Below are 21,210 nucleotides of genomic sequence, written 5' to 3'. Positions count from 1 at the left end.
CTAACGGTGGATTAGAAAGCCATGTGGTAGGGGGTAAAGTTTTCAAATCAGAATGAACCAAACGATCTTGAATATTGCGGCACGTTTGAAAGCAAATCTAGGTGGTTCAGCACACATATCTTTCAAGGCCGGATCACTTTAAAGGATATGCCAATGTTTTTTAATGATATGTTTAATTCTGCCCGCTGTTGGCGAATAGCGAGTAGAAAAACAAAGTCTAGAATTTGAGTTATGTTTATTTGTTTTCTTTAAAAGGGAAGAGCGATCCATACTTGACGCCTTATTCCAAGCCTCTTCAATATTTTCTTGCGCATATCCCCGTTGAGAGAACCGCTACGCTTTGGACATAAAGTCTTCGGTGGAGCTACAATTTCGTCTCACTCTGAGAAATTGGCCAATCGGAATGTTGTTAAAAAGATAGTTTATAATAGTCCCAAACTTTGTCCCCGGATCTATTAGTCCTAAAGTTCAAAGAGATAAAATGTCACACACACAGAAGAAATCTCTCACAGAACTGTGGGATAAAGCTTCTACTGCAGTCTATTCAAAAGTGCATGCTTGATTATTGAGAGGTGGTCAGACAGCTGTGAAAGTCGCATCCATTTGGTAAAAAAAGGTACATACACAAGGCTGGTAATTGTCAACAAAATAAGTCCCATTATAGTTGAGTTTCGCATGAGAATTATTGGCATGACCATTTGCTAATAGATTTTACCCAGACTTAGGTAAATACTGGAAATAATGGAAACCCTGACACACACATATACATTCATATACAAACACAAACACATACGGCACAAACACAGGCAAGGAGAGTGGAGAGATGCTACCTACCCAGGCCAACACTGCTGTTCTCCAGCAGATAGCTGAGGTGGTCAAACATGGCCTTCTGGTTCTGCCGGCTGATGCGACAGAAGTAGCAGAGAAAACGGCAACAGCTGGCCACCATCTTGGGGAATGCAATCTCCTATGCAGAGGAAGAGGCCCACAAAAACAAGTAAAGAGAGGAAAAGAGAAATGGGACAAGACAGAGTATCCTTACCATCATCACCCTTCCCAACATGGCCTACATATGACATGACATTACAGACTTGATTTCAGTACCAACCAATAAATACTGCTTTTTAAGAATTGTTGCATAGAACAATCTCCTCAATTCAATTTTAAAGTCAAATCAATGGATTCTAATGACAACACATAAATCGGGCATCAATCCAGAGCCTGGATAGATTTTTATGTTAACGATCGTTGGCGTCGTAAGTCAGTGAGAGGGCTCTGGGTGGCTTCCCGGGCCTGCTCTTAAACACAGGAGAGGAGAGGAGGCAGAGCACGGGGTTATGACCAGCCTCTGTTTGCTCTAATTAATGTGTGCTCTCTGTTAAGGGGGCAACCATAAATCACACGCCCCACCATAACTGATCCCTAAAAAGGCCTGACAAGACATTCCGTACCACACACACACACACACACACACACACACACACACACACACACACACACACACACACACACACACACACACACACACACACACACACACACACACACACACACACACACACACACACACACACACACACACACACACACACTTTTCCTCTCCGCCCTTCTCACTCTCTCTGTCCATCTTCTGCTGAGCTGGCCTTGGTGGAGGGTGTGATTGGGCCCTGGGGGAGACTGCTGGGGGTTATCTAATAAAGACAGCAGAGGACCAACTCCCCAGCTCCCACCTGTCCTTACGGCTGCACAACCTCACGCCCAGCACATGTGCGTTGTGTGTGTGTGTGTGTGTGTGTGTGTGTGTGTGTGTGTGTGTGTGTGTGTGTGTGTGGGAGAGAGAGAAAGACAATGTCTAGAGAGAAGAGAAAGAGACTGGTGGGGATACCTACAGTATATCTATATATTGTGTGCCTGTAAGAGCAAGAGGCCGTGTAGAGGACAGAAGGAATAGAAGAGATTCCCGTCACCGGCACGTCCGTCTGCTTATTTATATCATTTGGCCTCACTGGTGGCATTTCAGCACAACACTCTCATTATATTGTGCCTTAATGCCACTCCTGCTCACAGCTGCCACTGGCCCAGGCAGTCCAATTATGATGCAGCCAGTCCAATTATGACGCAGCCAGTCTAATTAGGATCCAGCCAGTCCAACTATGACGCAGCCCCACACATGTGTCCTCACTGAGCCCCACTGGGCCCCACATCACATGCACAGTAGCCTCACCAGACCCTGGATCAGAGAGAGTTAAAGTGGAGCTAGTGATCAAGGATCTTTGACTGGATCTCCCAGGAGCAGCTTCCCGATCTCTGTTCTGATCTCTATACATGAACACACACAGTGCAGCCAGACGTCAGGTCCAGACAGAGGTGCACTGGTTCTGTTAAAGAGGTCTGGAGGAGAGCGCCAGGCATCATCTTTGGGACTGGACCGCCAGAGAGCTCCACTGGCCCCTCGCTTGACCTGTGCATGTGCACACACACACAATAAGAGTAGCCAATTAGGAGCCATCCTCACACACACGTGTGTCTTCGATGAACCCCCAGCGTGGCCTGTGGTACATCGGCACACTCAACAGTCTCAGAGGAGCAGCCTGCTGAAATCTCTACTTCAGATCTCTCTCCACATGACCACACACAGTAATGGCAGCCTTACCCATAGAGGTCAAGTCAATCTGGTTACGAATGGAACCTCGGTTCTCAGAAGGAAAACACCAGGCATACCCTTGACACAACAAGACAAACCTTGCACACAGGCCATATCCTAAAGGTTATACCAAGGGCTTAACTGAAAGAGAATTGCACTGTGGCAGAGGAGCAGTCTACAGTATATTGAGCCCCTACTTGTGATCTCAGTACATGAACACACACAGTAACAGTAGCCAATTAGGACCCATTCCCACTCATGTCCTTACTAGGCCCCAGCATGGCCTGTGGTACGTTAACACACAGCAGGCTTATACTCTGAGCCTCAAAGCCTGGGCCTGATCTCTCCCCTCCCCTCCTCTCCTCTCCCATACTAAAATGCTAACCTCTTACACAAAGGGTTAATCTCCTCCGGGCGCTGGTCTGGTCTCTGCATGTGAACACACTCTCACTGACAGCAACCACAGAAGTTCAGTCTTAATTGTGCGCTAGCCTGATCTCTCCACGTGAACACTCACAGTAACAGAAGCCTTAGACACAGAGGTGTCATCTCCACTGGGTCCAGGTCTGGACTCTGCATGTGAACACACTTGCACTGACCGCAGCCTGGTACACACAGAGCCCCTGCACTGCAGTGAGCTGAGAGCTTAATCTGACCTCCAACCTGTCAGGCACATCCAGCACTCGAGCACGGCCATGGCCATCAGACTGGCCCTGATGCCCGCTTACCGCTCACAGTATAGGAGAATGCTATGACTCAAGAGAGGAAACTGGATGCTGCTATAGTACAACAGACAAAACAAATAGAAGATTAACTAAATAGGACACAATCATCACTAACAAAGAGATTATGAGTTAGCAGAGCATGTCTTCACCATCAGATATATGTACAAAGCAGAGACAGATCAGCAGAGGTGTGATGAGAATGACATGGTTCCAAGGGTGGCGTCGCTACAATACAACTGATTAAAGTAACATAATTAACTTGTAGTTGTGATGGAGATTCTGTTTGAGAAATAAAAACGTTTTAATGCAGCCTAAACTTGCGGATGTTGTGGTTTGGGGTCATCTCGCTGACATGTGTTTAGAGACAATTCCTTTCAAGTGTTCCGTGTTCGAAAGCTTCGTAAATGAACAGCATGGCAGAGGAACAGAGCACATCTAGTGCTTCAGATGTAGGCCTAGTGCTTCAGTACATTTACTACAAAATGCCTGCCTGCCACATTCGCAGGCAGGAGTGGGACATAATATCACAGATGCAAGCATGACTAAAAATTACAATGATTTGCAGGAGCGGGACTGAACATTGTAGGAGTGGGACCTTATGGTACAGATGTGGGTGGGAGCGTGACAAAAAATGGCACATTATTGCGGGAGCGGGACAGCATGTTGCGGGAGCGGGACTGAATAATCTGTCCTGCGCAGACCTCTACTGTACAGAAACATGAGAGGCTGAGAAAGATGTACTTTTTTCATATACTGTCTTAAGTTTGAACAGCCCCCAAAAGATGTGTTCTTTTTGTATTACTCTTAGATAAAATCTAATCTAATCCTTAGCTTCAATACATAATGTCTGACTTGATGTTTGTATTCAATCTGGAGTATAGGCATGTTTGAGATTGAGTGTGCAGTGTGTGAATGTGTGTACAGATAACTTGTCATGTTCCTGTTCATCCTTTCTTTTTCCCTCCATGTTTTCAAAGTTCCAAACTAAGCTATTGTCCTGTTTTACTATACTTTGTGTTTTGGCAGCAACACTGCATCTCATCAGTCAACAGAGTGAGAGGAGAGAAGAGGAGAGGAGAGGAGAGGAGAGGAGAGGGTTACCTGAGATTTCCCTCCCCCCAGCACATTGACCATGACCTCCATGACGGTCTCGTGCATCCCCAGCACTCGCATCAGGTTGGGATGCTGGTAGAACACCTTGTTGTTCATGATGTCCCTGGACAGAGAAGCACACAGAGAGTTTCCTCCTCGTTAACACCAACGGACATGGAACCTTTCAGCATTCTGTCTCACTGACTCACCAACTATGTCGGTACTACAATGATCAACATTCTTTTTATAGTATAGCTGATAATAAGATGACATTCAAGAGAGCTGACATTCTGGCTGATGACGTAGATGAGGGATAGATTGACAGAAAAGACTAGAGGGAGGAGTTGTTAGACAAATATGAGGACGTTTACATGGACATTCCGATATTAACCCGGTTAAGACAATATTCAGAATAAGATGCTCCCATGTAAACAGCCTTTTCCAATTCCCTTAACCGGAATAAGACTAGTGGCCTGCTGTTCCTTATTTAGCATGAGCATAGGATGGTGTTGTGCAAAAGACATGGCCATGGCCCACACTGAGCTGCCTTGTGAGCGTGTGGGTCTGTGAAAGTGCAGACAGCGGGTACAATGAATCACAGTTGGATGTGCAGGCTTTCGCTGCAAACCACTACACTAATTATTTCAATGATTTCATTCTGTGCCACTTTCATTCCCTTACCAGCAGGTCTCCTTCACATGCCTGCCAATTAGACACTGAAATTCAATATCTGTGCTACAGGCATTTGGTGTGGGACCACATGCTCTCAGAGTGTGTGGGTGTGAGTGGTAAATGTGCCTGCCCCATGTATAAACACAGTGCTTCTAAACAAGTGTGGCTGCCCAATGTGCAGTATCCACACAGCCCTCCCATGTATGCCTTTGCATATGTACTGTACTGTATATCCCATGTTAGTGCCTTTAGTGTCTGATGCTGAGCATACAGTATGTAAGAATATGCACATATTTGTTAATGAGCTTCCAACGAGATAATCCTTGTGCATGCATGCACACATCTGTGTGCTTGTAAGTGATATACTGTACACTAAGTAAAGTTAGTAAAAGTGGCGTCCGCGCCTTTGTCTTGCCTTGTGTTTTGCTTGGTGCGTAACTCCAAAAATAGTAAATCGAGAAGAAGAAAAGAAGTCGCACACAAAAGCTGAATTATAAGAACTTGTATTGATAACATAAACCAAAATATATATGAGCCAAAGACAATAAATGAGAGACAAACGTTTGGGATCTAGCCCATCATCAGCGTTCCCAAAATATTAGGGCTAGACCCGAAACGTTTGTCTCCCATTTATTCTGTCTTTGGCTCATATATATTTCGGTTTATGTTATCAATACAAGTTCTTATAATTCAGCTTTTGTGTGCGACTTCTTTTCTTTTTCTGGATATACTATACACTCAAATGAATTACTATCTCTCTCCCTCTTTTCTTATGCAGTGTGGGATTGGGTGCAGGTTTGAATATGTGACCCTGTAAAGCGGAACCAGTCGTTTCGGTAAAATTTAGCAAATTAAGTTATTGTGCTCATGTGAACGGCCATAAACTAAGCTTTCCAACGATATGTATATCGAGGGTATTACACAAACTATCGCTAAGATAACCGCATCCAAAGTTGACATGGTTCTCCTGTCATGATACGCCAGAAGAGGAGAAATCACCTGTTTAAGCAGCGCGTGCACAACGGGAATGACAGCAAATGTGTTGAATCTTCACCGGGTTTAAACACAGTCAAAACGTAGGTTTTTCAGTGAAATGCGTTCACGATATGAAACTGTAGACTGTATACAGCCGAATTATGCGAAAACGTGAAATTCAACATTTTAACCCGGAAGTTTGTTATTGTTGATTTTCTCGAAATAACGATGTGCGCAAAACGACTGATTTCGCTGTGAATGGTCACATATGTGTTGAATTCTATTTCTCTATCTCACTATCTCTCCCTTTGAGTGTGTGTGTGTGTGTGAGTGAGAGAGTGTGAGTGTGAGCGTGAGTGTGAGTGTGAGTCCTCTCTCTCACCCCAGGCCGTCGATCATGAGCTGCTCCTCCTCCTTGCCCATGCGCACGCTGAGCAGTGAGCGGATCTGTCCGAGCGAGGCCAGCAGGTGGATGGTGTCCAGCACAGAGGAGGCGCTGATGGTGTAGCTCTTGCGCATGGCGCGCAGCAGCTCCCCGATGCTGTCGTACTGCCGCCGCAGCAGGCTGAACATCACGCGCACCAGCTCGGGGTCCTGGATGTGGCTCTCCTGGGCCCAGCACACCATGGTCTGGGAGATCAGCTCCTTCAGGTTTGCTGTGCAGAGGGAGAATGGAGAAGTTGGGGATACCATACGTGCCACTTTCAATGGGAGTACAGTACATACATACTGTATATCCTGGGGAAGGTTTTTGTGCCGTTTGGCACACATACAAATGGGAACGTTTGGCACACTGTACAAATGGGAAAAGAATAGTGTAGAAAATAGTTACTTGTCAATACATGTGTCCCTCCATTACTGTAACAGCTGTATTATAAATATCATACTGTACATCTTAACACTTTAAAATATGCTTCTTTATCTAAAGACATTTTAAAGACCGAAGTGGACTTGCATCAACGTTGAAAAAACGTATTGGGTGTGTGATCTTTACAGCTACATCAGCTAGATCGTAGTTTAAATGTTTGCACTCTATCCCACAGAAAACACAGTCTTTGCTGGGCCCGCATGTGAAAGCATAAAGATTCTGCCACCATTATAAATCATCTATTCTAACTCCCATGGCCTCTCTGGAGAAGCACAACACATTAAGTGCGATGAAAGAAATGAGGGTGTGTTGTTGTGTTTTCCACAGCTATAAATGGATCAGGCTTACAATGAGAGCGAGGGGGTAGGTAATATTTATCTTCTTTTCCCCTGTATGGGCACAGAAATTACAATATATATTATTTGAGAGTAAGGCAGTGCCCTAAATGATCTGCTCATTTTAGCAGATTAAATATAACTCTGAGCTAAGCATTAACTCCTGATGCATTCTGTGTTATAATACATGGAGGGTTATGAAAGAGTAATAAGACAACAAAGTTGCTCAAACTACAGTATTTAGAAAATAGCAAAAGCACAAGGCAAAATAAACAAAATCTACATATGTCATATGAAAGCTTTGACAAAAAGGTCAGTATTAGCGCAAACTAGCGCTAAGCTTCAGCTCTGTTTGGACAGGGACAGAGTGACTACAATGCATTAGACAGCCCAGCGGTAATAACCGTAACAATCATTGCACTGGTGCACGGGCCATTACAGCTGTAGCAGGTAGTCTACACTGGCAATAAAACTGGGCCTGTAAAATGCAGCTGAGCTGAGGCTATTAGCGGAAAGTGATAGCACTCGTATAAGTAGGGGGATCAAGTCTTTGACCTTACGTGGGCTTTACAGAGAGCGACCTTTAGAAGGTCACTCGCCCCCTGAGACTTTGCTCTGCTCTTCAAACAACTGAGTGTGTGCATGTGTGTGCATTGTGTATGTGTGTGTGTGTGTGTGTGTGTGTGTGTGTGTGTATGTGTGTGTGTGTGTGTGTGTGTGTGTGTGTGTGTGTGTGTGTGTGTGTGTGTGTGCGCGTGTGTGCGTATGTACAATGTGAATGTATGTGTGTATACAGGAAGCGTAAGATGATCTGGCGGCAGTACAAACACAGTTCTTTTCTATTCTATTAGGTCTACAGTCAAAAGACAGCACTTGAAGCACGTTGTTGATCCCACTTTGAACCGCTGTCACCCACAAAAGGCCTCTGAAAGAGTGGAATTCAAAGGAACAACTAAGCGGCAAGCTCAGTAATGCAAATGAACCCGTCCACAGACAGAGAAGGCACTCTCAAAGCTTCCCATTGGTGGCTTTGAAGCAAAAGAAGGGCTGCGCTTCTCGACACTACAACACCTCTGGTCTTCCCAATCACAGTAATCAGTTGTGAGTTATGCATCACCGTATGTGTACATCAGTCATTTTCCATAATCCAATCGTCTTGCCTGTCCGTGGATTGACAATTTTGTCTACCCGTGGAGCAGAATAGTGACGGGATTGTGAAATAATGGGTTTCTGGGAAAACCATGAGTATTACTAGAAACAATGTTGTACAGCCAGTGGCCAACTGAGTCATTTCTGCACACAGCCATAATGAGAGATGCCCTCAAGGATTCATTAAAACCCAATCAATACACCACCCACTGTGGGGTGTGTGTGTGTGTGTGTGTGTGTGTGTGTGCGCTTGGGGGGTGAGTGCATGTACATGTATTAGTGTGTGTCACATATCTGAATGTCCATAAGCCCAACAGGAGGGTGGATCCCATTCAGATGAAGGACTCCGGTATGATCACACAAAGGACTGGAGCTCATTACAACGGTGGCATCTCCGCGGCTTCAGTAATACGGCTCAGGACAGCATGCATGCATATAACATCTGTGGCACTTTCAATCAGAGAACACGCACACACGGCACACATGCACGTGCGCGCACACACACACACACACACACACACAGTTTTATAAAACCCATAAAACAGATAGAAACATGCACACAGCAATATCCACCACATTAACATGCAAGTCAAGGGGACCAATTTCCCATGTGCTCAGCACAGGCAGGAGCCTGGGCTACAATAACTGACAGGACCAATCAGGGATGCTGGTGGGCCAAAGTGTTCCAGAACATGAGTCAACAAAAGTGATTGCCTGATACAACATGGAAAGCACGATGTCTCATTTGCTTTGTGGAGTACAAACACACACACACACACTTTCACAAGCACTCATGTTGAGCTGCCAGGGATGACAATAGAGATATTGTGATGAAACAGCCACAAATTCTTGCCTTCTGAAAATGCCTGCTGAATGTTAATGCTGAATGCTATGCTCAGGAAGAGGGGGGAAATCGTTGGAAAGAGCCATCAGAATAGTAAAGGAGTGGTATATAGTGGGGAAGAGCCATCAGAATAGTAAAGGAGTGGTATATAGTGGGGAAGAGCCATCAGAATAGTAAAGGAGTGGTACTGTATATAGTGGGGGAAGAGCCATCAGAATAGTAGAGTGGTATATAGTGGGGAAGAGCCATCAGAATAGTAGAGTGGTATATAGTGGGGGAGGAGCCATCAGAATAGTAAAGGGGTGGCATATAGTGGGGAAGAGCCATCAGAATAGTAAAGGAATGGTATATAGTGGGGGAAAGAGCCATCAGAATAGTAGAGTGGTATATAGTGGGGAAGAGCCATAAGAATAGTAAAGGAGTGATATGGGGGAAGTCAGGCCTCTTAGATGTTTGTTGTTGTTATGTTGTTATGAGTGTGTTCTGGTCTATAGCGCATACAAGGTCCACACCCTAGCAAAGAGTGAGGTGTAGGCACATAAGCAGACCCTCTCTCAGACAGCTCTCTAAGCCTGGAGCCGGACTGGCACGTCATAAAGAACCGGTTTATAGCCCCTGCTAATTAGACAGAGAGAGAACGAGAGAGGGAGAGAGGGGGCAAGACAGAGAGAGTGATGGGGACAGAGAAATTAAGAAACAGGGAGAGATGGAGAGATGGAGAAAGTGAGAGAGGTATGGTCAAGCACCTCCTGGAATGGAGTACAGACCAGTGGAGGAGCCAAGGGAGAGGAGGAGGAGGAGGAGGAGGAGGAGGGGAGGAAGAAGAACAAAGGAACATGAAGAATAGAGCCCACTAAACGTGCAGTCAGTGAAAGATCTTGGGAAGAGAGGAGAGGACAAAAGCAATAAAAATGACATCAGACCGAAAAATAAATAAAGTGTGCATGTGTGTTCATGCGTCTGTTTTTGTGTGAAGTGCATGTCCATGTCATATTCTATGCTCTGCCTGCTTTTATTCTAATCCAAACCCCACTGGTGGTCTGATGCTCCCACATGTGCAACTCCTCTTAGCTGTGACTGTGTGGGCTTTACTGTAACTGCGTGCTTGTGAGAGTACACTCAGCTGTGCCATAACCTTTCAAAGCTTTAGCCCACTGACAGCCAAATGGCAATTATCACAGACAAAAAAGAGTCCAGCCGACATTCAGCAGAGTTTCGCTTGAGCGCGCACACAAAGAGCCAGGGAGAGGGAGAGGATGCAGTGGCTTCATCTCCACAAACTCGGCTCTCTCAGCGAGAGAGGCGTCTTGTCTGCTCTCGCCTGCTCCTCACGGGGCTGTGACTCATCCATATCGGTCTGGTTGGAGCGGTGAGCGGCCGGAGAGGAGGACCGGGAGGCCAGAGCCTGGCCACTCCACTGGCTGTAGAGGTCATCAATCACGTTAGGGAGCAGCACAGAGCACAGAGCACAGCTCACTCATACTGTGCACACATGCAGATACAGTACATTCAGCCACATCCACACAGCAACACAACACTGCATATCTGAGTTCACACATGAAAACACACACACACACACACACACACACACACACACACACACACACACACACACACACACACACACACACACACACACACACACACACACACACACACACACACACACACACACACACACACACACACACACACACACACACACACACACACACTTTCAAGCACGAACCTACCCTACTGAACAGTAAGTAAATATATGTGCATAAAAGCGTGCACACACACACACACAAACTCTACACTACTAGTTTCCATTTTATTGGAGGAGCTCCACATCATAGTCTGCCATCATCCCTGCAGCACCCCTGTAGAGGCCCAGGAGCTAAAGCATTTGACTGGCCTCATATCAGACACATATTTCAGCATGCATCCAATCTGGTACTGGAGCAATTCCACTCCTATTGGTGGGACACAGAAGCCATGCATCCTGCTTTGTTGTGACTGAGGGTTACAGGGTTGGTGGGTAAACACGACTTTTGAGATTAGTTTGTGAGTGGGAAACTTTCAGGCCACCGTAAACCATAGATGTAATGAATGTTTGTATCCTGGAGGCAAATACAGTAGGAGAGGGTAAATCTGCATCTGCCAGCACTGGAGCTGACACACACAAAGACGTATGCACACACATACAGTACACGCACGCACACACGCACACACACACACACACACACACACACACACACACACACACACACACACACACACACACACACACACACACACACACACACACACAGATCAAATTTGTTTTTCTTTTGTGTGCTTAGTGGATGTGCTGAGAGTTGTACAATTTGTGTGGTGGAGACCTCCATGAATCAGGGAGATTCTCTTGACTTTGGAACAACAGATGAATAATAATTGTGCCAAAAATGCTTGGCTGTGCTCTACTTCAAAAATAATGTGGATTACTGTAGCTTAAACACTGCACTGCAGTTCCACGTACACACACATTCGTGTTTCACACTCTGAACAGATACTGTGCATTTGTGTGTGTGTTCTGCAATTGATATTGCAGCAATGTGTGTGTGGGAAAGTCTACATTGATAGGAAGTAAGTAAGTGTGTGTGTGTGTGTGTGTGTGTGTGTGTGTGTGTGTGTGTGTGTGTGCGCATTAGTGTTGTCACGATACCAAAATTATGACTTCGATTCGATACCTGCCATGAATACCTCGATAGTCGATACTGAACCGATACCACGGTGAAATTCTAAAATTTCTGAAAAAAAGATCAATAATGGTCTGGTTCGGTTTCACTTTAACCAGCTTGTTCCTGTCCGGGTTTTTTTTTGTGCAAATTACACCAATAAAAATAATAATTATTATTCCCCAGTATAGTATGAGCATAGTCTCTTGTTTGTTAACATATTTGCTGGCCACTTTTCTTTAACATTTCCTGTAAAGGGAGTGGACAAGTTAGCCTACTTTAATATTTCATGAGTTTGATTGTCTGACTTTCAGAGACCATCATTTATAATTGTTATATCCAGACAATATGCTCAGTAGGACGCAAACCTCCACCAGGTGTAGAGAAATGTGAGTTTAATTTAATACACTAGTGTGCAGGTAAATTCTGGGCTCATCATAAAGTCACCGCACGTTCATTATTTTTTAGTCCATAGTTTTTTTTATTATTTGTTACAAATTATAGTGTTTAAAGTGTTCAAATTAAAAGTGTTCAAATTATAAGCAAGTTAGCCTACTACTCAGTGGGCCATCTGATGACGCCTACATGAGGTCTAGCCTGCTGAAATGAATGTTTGGACTCTATACATTCTGGCTATGGGCTCTAGAGAGTTTGTAGCCTAGCTCATATCTAAGAAATAATAAAAAAGGCAGACTACATGTCATGATAAATATTACCAGAACTGATTAAATGTTAAATAGATCGTTTGCAAGTTATGCTAAAGTTACAATTATCAGCGTGAACATTGAGTCATCTTGCAAACAGACAAACAGCAAACCCCAATGAAAACATTACCTCCGGGAGGTTTCTATGCCTACGGTCGTTATGCCTCGTCAAAATTCAATGTTGAAAAAATAGTTTTCCAACTAGCCTACAGGATACACCACACTCGTTTCACTTAGGCTAGTTTGTGGATACGATTGGGGCTGATCATGGTGTTTTCAATCACATTCGCTGACCTCTCGGTCTTTGAATTCGTTGTAAAGGTCGGGATGTCTGTCCGCAAGGTGCTGTGCGAAGTTGGACGTTGTCGGCATGCTTTTGTTTACATCTCTTGTGTCTGTGGGCTTGCCTTCACTGTCGACACATGCGAAATAGCTCCAGACTTCAGTTCGCCCGTCTATTTGATCAGCAAGCCGAGGACGGTCGGCAGGCGCTCCTGAACCTGTAGCCATCTCTCTCCCTCTCACTCACTCACAGCCTGCTGCGTGCACACAGTGGCTGCGTGTGAGAGGGGAAAGTTAGCCATGCCCACTAGCCTCTGCGTTCAAGGAGCATGACTGATAGTTGGAGCAGCTTCTTGCACAGACACGGAAAGTTATTTTTAACAAAGTATCGATACTAAAAACGTCGGAAATCGTATCGTTTTTTGCGTTAAGGCATCGTGATACCTTTCTAGTATCGGTATATCGTGCAACACTAGTGCGCATGCGTCTGTGTGCGTGTGAAAAAGAAAGAGTGATAGAGAGAGTGTGTGTGTGTTTAAGTCTGAAACTAAAACCTCAATACAATGCCTGCACATCCATTCGTGTGTCATTTTGCCTTCCTTTCTCTCACAGCTCAGTGGCAGAAGAGCTGGCGATTAGTAGAGCTAAAGCACATGTGCTCACACATCCTGTACTCACACACACACACACACACACACACACACACACACACACACACACACACACACACACACACACACACACACACACACACACACACACACACACACACACACACACCACACACACCACACACACACAGATCTCACTGCTCCAGTTCCCTGCCCAAAAAAGGATCAAACAGCATCAGGGCTGTGCCTATGAGAGAGGTGAAGCTGAACACATTATGAAACACCCATGAGCACTGGGTGTCTCTCTGATGCAATGGCCACCATGCTTCTGCTCTCAGACAAGGCAAACGAGATGTATTTAGCCTCTTGCAAATAGCCAACTCAATACTGCAGAGCTATTGGTTGAGCAGCACTCAAGAATGCTCTAAAGACAGATGCACCTGGATGGAAATGTTGTGCTGGGTTGTGCACTGTGAGGAGGTAGATAAATAAGTGCATGGAAGCTCTCCCCCTGGCCTTGCCTCTTGGCTGAGAATGGAAACTAATGAGCAACTCCCAGATGGTGCACACCGGCACCTGGAGGGAACCACTCCTACCTTAACCTGGAGGAGCACCAACCCCTGCAGAGTATCCAACAAAACACCAACAAACCAACAAAGCCAACAAAAAAAGTAAGTGTGTGTGTGTGTGTGTGTGTGTGTGAGAGAGAGAGAGAGAGAGAAAGAGAGTGCAGTTGAGGTGAGCGGCTCTTACTGGGGGCAGCGAGCTCCTTCTCTTTCGGCTCCTGCTCAGTCTTCTGAGGGTGGCCTTTGATCTTGTACACCAGAGCCATCAGTCGGCCCCGGATGGTCAGGTCTGGCTCCTCCTCCTCCTCTTCCATGGGGATACCTGTGCACACATACACACACACACAATTGTGTTTGACAACTCAACTCAACTCTACTTGGTTTCATCAGGGTGAGTTTGCTTTCATGTCACTGGACTGAAGTTGATTTGATTCAGTTAAATCTTATTTCATTTTGCTCTGTTCTGTTCATTTAGCAAAAGCAAATAGCAAACATATAGAAATGCAGACTTCATCTCCCATATCACTGAATGATCCACTGCACCGGTTCAGTGTTGAGCTCTGAGCAGAGTAGCATTTGCTGTCTTGCCCTTGTTCTGTGTGACTGTAACTGCACTGTGTGTAGTGTGTGCTTGGGTGCTGGAGGGGCTGCTGGGGAGGGTTACTACTAGCGCCTGCTTGACTCAAGTCATTGCTGGCACTTCTCACTACCCCACCACCCCCCACAGAGCCAGCCCTGTTCAATTATTTAACCAAACATCTCCATGCCAGCGCAATCCAAAGAAGCACTGAACTGTGACTTATCTGCAGCGAGTGAGCAGGTGTGTGTGTGTGTGTATGTGTGTGTGTGTGTGTGTGTGAATGCAACTATGTGTGTGGTGTATATGAGTGTGTGTTTTTGTGAGAGTATGTGTGTATGTGTGTGTCTGTGTGTGTGTGTGTGTGTGTGTGTGTGTTTGAAAAAGAGAAAGAGAGAAAGAGAGAGAGAGAGGCTGGCAAAGAGACCTTGCCGAAGGTGAGAGACACAGTGAGAGCTTTGCTCGCTGATAAGGAAAGAGTCTGAAAGCTTTTAGAGTTTTTTGTCCTCACTTCTCTAACCATCTCTCTCCTTAGCTCTACCCTGAGTCTTCTGCTTCACACAACTCCAGTAGATTTCACAGCATGCTAAGAAGACAAGGCCATGCGTTGTAATTGCCATAATATGCCAAGATATTCACAATTTGCTAATCTTGTTAATGATTATCATATGTCACAGTGTAATCTTTCACTATGGTCTGAATAATGTTCTTTCAACATCAAACTTTCCAACAGTATTTGCTGACATAATTGTTAAATATTTATTATTCAAAGAGTACCCTTAAGGATTTACCGATTGAACCTTAACTCATTGTTCTTGTCAGAATTTGAGGTGAAATTCGTTGGAGAGGTGATAATTATTCATCCTACAACATCAGTGATGAAGTTATTTTAAGCAGTGGGATCAGTGAGCAGTTCTGACTTGATCCCAACCGGGCGATGTTCCCTTACCGCAGTGGAGCCGCAGCTCGTTGTGGAACTTGTAGAGCTCCTCCTGGATCTCCTCTGGACAAGGGCAGTCCTCCCCCGTACTGAAGTTCAGCAGCATGTTGATCTAAAACAGAATAGATAATGTCACTTATGCTATTCAGAAACGTTGTGTATGTACATAGAAATAGATAGCATATAAAGGTAGTGAGATCTGTCTCATTAAGTTCTTTAATATGCTTCTTAATTCTTCTGTGATATAATAAATTATCCTCAGATGATGGAGTCTGCATACAAAGTCTTCCTTAAAGACATACAAGTTCACTGAACTTGAAACAGGAATAGCCTGTCCTCACCTGAACTATCCTGAAACCTCTTTAAATCATTTTGAGGATGTCTTCTCCAAACGAACACACTAATCCAAAGCAGCGGATTTCATGGACATGACCCTGGAGGGTCTGATTTTAGCCAGCCCAACTCTCTGGCCCGATACAGCCTCCATTAACCAGGGAGTGGGGTTTATTAAAGTGCTGAGCTAGATATATGGCCACGACGGAGAGAGAGATGGGCCGAGGACAGAGGTGAAGGCTTTTGTGGGCTTTTTGGCTGGGGATAATGGGAAAGTGGTCTGGCTGGTGGGCTGGGTGGAGTTTCAGGGCCACCTAGTCAAAGATACTGTAGATAGCTGAAGGAGAGCCAGGGAACCATGGCAACGTGACATGGGAGTGACTCAGGGAACAGCGTTTTTAAAAGTTTAAAAGAAAACAGGGAGTTTTAAAAGTCACCAGAAAATGTACAGGTGCAAATGTCATCAGGAAATGCACAGTTTTAGATTTTTAAAAGTCATCTAGTCACCTAGTAAAAGTCACAGTGTGAGAACAGAAGCAAGACCGAAATACCCTGGCACATGTGATGTATGTAGGTGGGAGGTGACTTCTTAAAAGCCTCTGAATCTAACAATGTAAGGTTGCCCACACACTTGGTCCATTTAACTGTGATTACTCCTCCATAGCTCTGAGTCTGACCCCGCTGACCTTCGCTCACGTTGCATTTCTGTTTGTGGACCCAGGTCCATTTCTGAAGCACTAGCTTCTATTTAGCAATATCACTTGACAACATTGCAAAAATGACAGTTTATTTCCTGGTTTTGGAACAGACAGCATTCAAACCGCCCTGGACTTCTAGTGAACCGTGCCCTAGACCACTATTTTCTGGCAGACTTCACATTAGGAAAAACAAGCAAACCAACGGCCAACGAACTTGGGTCCGGACCAAAGAGTCTAGTGTGAGTGCGCCCTAAGAAAGGTGAGTTTGAGTTCTTTTGAGCTTTATGACAGTTTGTAACTGACTCATCATTGATATAATAAGATATGGTCCTCAGCTGGTGCCACTGAATGAATGCAGAAATGTGCTTTAAAGGCCACTGGATAAAATTGGTCCGATCGAGAACTGCTGTATAGGAAGCTTCTTAGGACAAAAGCAGGAATGGAGCATGACAGCAGAGGAACTGTTGTATAATCCACAGGTTTCTACAGTCAAGTTAGTTTGGGTTGCCAGAGCTATAAAAAAGATAACCATTGACATCCAGCCGTCTTCAATAGTGTCCAATAAGCGATATCTGTATGATAAATTGATTAAACCTGGCACTTCAAACCATCCAAGAAAGAGCCGAAGAAACTGACATGCTAGTAGGGTATTTCAAGAGAGAAAGACCAGTATATGACAGCAGTACATGATTTGCGCATAAGTGTGTATAGTAAAGAAATATCATCAAACAACACTCTGATACCCATGCAGAAAAATGCCCCCACGAGGTCTCAATCCAACAAATCCAGCCCACTGCCTCACATGACTTTGACGCCCCTTCTCTAACATAAAATCAGTGAGGGTAGCATATAAAAACCTAGACCAAATCCCATCAAAACTGGCAACAGGAACTCCACAATCCCTCTGGAGAAGACACATCTTGTTTGGACAAGACCGGTTTGGAAGCTGACAGCAGTAGCTGGGGATTGTAGCACTTGTTTGGGAATTGAAGGGCTCTGCTACAAGCTCTGTGTCTCCTGGCTGCAGCCTGAGAAGTCTGGGAGGAGGATGTTGAACCCCTAACTGCTCCCACTAGGCAGCCTGCAGCACACTAAACGGCACGGCAAGGCACGGCAGCCTCTGCTGCTGCTGCTGTAGGTGCGAGCGAGAAGGGTGTAAAGTGTAAAGTGGTTTGTGTACTCGCTGTGGTGGAGAGGAGAGCTGTGTACACATTTACCATTATAGGGGGAAAAATACAGTACATCAACTCTAAGGGCCAGATGTACTAACACAGCGGTAACAGCGAATTTTTGTATATGCAGAATGCGAACGCTGTGCTTTGCTATATTGCGTGGAATTTACTAAGCTGTCACTTCATTACGTTAACTGCGGTCATCCCCGCCCATTCCTGCCCCCTCTACAACGCTAGTTGCGTGTGCAGAGCTGAACCACAAGCGCAGTTGAATATTGCAATATTAAAAAGAATCAAAGTTTAGCGATCATACATGATACAAAGAGATGTCAATGAGCAGCGACAGACAGAGTAGGCCTAGAAGTTCTACTAATCCACTTAAAAAAATACTTGTGAACTATTTACTGCAGGTAGACTATAAGGATATGACTTACAGTAATGCCTGTCTAACAGATTGGGAAGTGTAGCCTAGGCTATGTCGTGAAAGAAATACGATTCTAGAGAGGCAAACAAAAGTTAAGGTTGCTTTTGACATAGTATAATGAAGAAAACTGATGCTCTGAATATTGATTCAGCTGACTCTAAACGTTTTTCTAATAGACGCATTTAACCTCAATTTGGATTACACCTGCTTTCAGAAGGCGGAAGTTTTTCAACGCAAAATAGACGTGCACTGTTTTCATACATATGGCGGAATACTTAATCAATCGCTATTAGCACCTCTCCTCCCCTGTACTTGCGTGTTACACCCATTTTAAGCTGATCCGCCCAGGAATTAATATGCATGACACAGAAAAGCGCAATTAGCCATTCTCAGCTCCCACGGCAGGCAGTCTGCGCGTTTCTCTCATTGCGGCCTGTTTGTACATATCCTCCCCATGTTTATACGTGCACGTTACGCCTGAAATGCGTGAGCACAATTACTGTATGTAATTACACACATGTAAACTGACCTGTTGTTGAGTCAAAATTCTATCCCTCTCTATAAAAATGTTCTGTCCAGTAATGTCCTTACTGCTTGATAGGAAAACAATGAAAAGTAAAATGATCTGGTGCAAACTTATTTTTGCAGTGTCAGTAAAAACCAAAGCCAAACTGCAGCAATCTGTGCCTGAGCTGGGGACAGTCCAGACAACTAGTCACTGTTTCTCATGAAATTATAACTATAGTTTTAATTTCCACAACTACAGGATATGATTTCCACACACTGAGTTGAATTCTAAACCAATGATGGGGGGAAGGTGCACTATTGGATCAGAAAGAGATGAAAATATACAAATGTGGATCATCCTTAGCTGTATCAGAAGGACTGCTGGTCACCTGCTCCTGGGGTGGTGAGCGGAACTCCTTGGTCTTCTTGGCGGTCACGGCAGCGGACATGTTGAGTGCCAGCATGAGCTCGTTGTAGCGGAACTTCTGGTTGAACTGCAGCTTAGACACAAAGATGTCCGAGAAGGAGACGATGGCCTCGATGCGGTGCTTCAGCTCACAGTCACAGAAGTAGTGAAGAAGCTCACACATCTGATAAACAGAGAGGAAAAGGCCAACACACACACACACACACCCACACCCACACACACACACACACACACACACACACACACACACACAATGCAACAACATGTATGACACAGTAGTGCTGAAATGTAAATAGAGTGACTTTAACTTAGCGGTGTCAGCTTCCAACAACTGCTTGTGGTACGTGGAAAAATAATGAATGAATACTGCGGCTGGAAGAGTGAAATATGGGACTAACAGGACTCAAATGCAATTGGACATTATTAGTGACTGTAAGAATATCATGACATTACTGTAAGTGCACAGTTTCATCAGGAGCAATTGTACAAGTCACCTCTCCATCAGATGGGGATCCAGAACTGTGGCACTGCTAAATGCCATGCTAACTGAAATCACTCAGCCAGTAGTGTTAGAGGAAAACAAGGGTTGACCATGAGTCTGTCTCTATGCATAATTCCATGAAACCCTCCCTCCCTCCCTCAGGACTTTTTAAGATGTTCTTCTAGATCAATATCTGGGTGTGTTTGTAGATCTCAAATTTACATGAACTGCCTACATTACATTCCTAATGGTCACTTGAGTTCATCAATAAATGGGTCATCCTCACCTGTCGTTTGACTGACTCAGGCAGCCTCTTCTCCAGTAGTCCCTTCCTGGGCTGCTTGGCATCTTTGGCCTCCGCCTCCCCAGCCTCCACCGCTTTCTCCTCCGCACTGCTCATCCCCTCCTTCCCCACTCCGTCTCCTCCACCTACTCCTCCACCACCACCTCCAGTCTCCTCCCTCTGCTCTCCGAACACGTTGGGCTCAATGAGCAGCAGGATCTTGTGGACGTCGTGGCTGGCCAACACCCCCATGGTGAGCAGTGTGCCGATGAGCTTGAGGATGGGCACAAACTGGTACTCCACGCTGCCGCCCACCGGGTCCCGGATGTGATCACCGCCACCCTGTGTGAGGGAAGTTCAGGTTGAAGTTCATGGACTCATCAAATGATTTATCTACAGGAATTGAGATATATCATATCAGTGTTGATACTGTAGTAACAAAACCTAGCCTGGGTGTTCCCACCCTGCCTTGCGCGGTGATTTCATTCATGCTGCTAAGGCAGTCTGGAAACTACAGCCCTAATTTTTGCCTGATATAGGGGACCAATCACAGAACAGGGGGAAAGCAAGACGATGATGAGCTATGCACAGACGCATTTGTTAGACATCTGTGGTGCCCAATGAACGGATCTGGGCATATTTTCTAATACGAGAAAATGAACGTCTGGTTGCCAGACCACGTCTCATTTGACGTGGTCTTTAGCCAGGCTGAAACTTTGTTTTTTTATTTTTTATTTTTGGTTACAGACTAGATGGAAAATATACAAGAGTAAACAGCATAACTAAGGAGAGTGAGTGGAGATCTCAGAACAGCTGCACTCTGTCTCCTTATGCTGTTAATAGAAAAGTAAGTAGGAGTGTATTGATTTTAGATCTGCATAAGAGAAGACCATAGGGATAACTTGCTGTTTTTTCACTGAAGCCAACAGACAGGGACAACACTTACAGCTCTGGTATGAATATAGAATCTTGTGCTTCAATGTTTGACACTGATGCACCAAGGCTTATAATGAGAGACTTTTTTTCTGACAGCTTTCCTCAGAGTTTGGATTTAACATAATTTGCACCCCTTATAGAAGAAAAATAAACATTTGTGCCCTATGTTCTATTGTTCAAAATGGGATCCTTAAATGAAGGGGCCCGGCGGTGACTTATGCGTGTGTATGCTATGCATGCTGTGTACTGTACAAGGGATTGCTAGT

At 44.9% G+C, this 21,210-nt stretch overlaps 1 protein-coding gene across 1 annotated transcript in view; it reads right to left on the bottom strand.

The window, feature by feature from the left end:
* Positions 1-21,210, bottom strand: part of LOC134067936 (ryanodine receptor 3-like) — a 172,133-nt gene that overhangs the window by 74,219 nt on the left and 76,704 nt on the right. Inside the window, exons 36-42 of the mRNA XM_062523424.1 lie at positions 20,012-20,350; positions 19,207-19,407; positions 15,693-15,795; positions 14,354-14,488; positions 6,491-6,764; positions 4,471-4,585; positions 835-967 (exon numbers count right to left, since the gene is read on the bottom strand). Coding sequence (XP_062379408.1) covers positions 835-967; positions 4,471-4,585; positions 6,491-6,764; positions 14,354-14,488; positions 15,693-15,795; positions 19,207-19,407; positions 20,012-20,350 — 1,300 coding nt within the window. The remainder of the gene's footprint in view (positions 1-834; positions 968-4,470; positions 4,586-6,490; positions 6,765-14,353; positions 14,489-15,692; positions 15,796-19,206; positions 19,408-20,011; positions 20,351-21,210) is intronic.

Source organism: Sardina pilchardus, chromosome 20 (genome assembly GCF_963854185.1).
Source record: "Sardina pilchardus chromosome 20, fSarPil1.1, whole genome shotgun sequence".
Taxonomy (NCBI): domain Eukaryota; kingdom Metazoa; phylum Chordata; class Actinopteri; order Clupeiformes; family Clupeidae; genus Sardina; species Sardina pilchardus.
The sequence above is the reverse complement of the archived record's forward strand: the minus strand, read 5'-3'. Positions and strand labels throughout refer to the sequence as shown.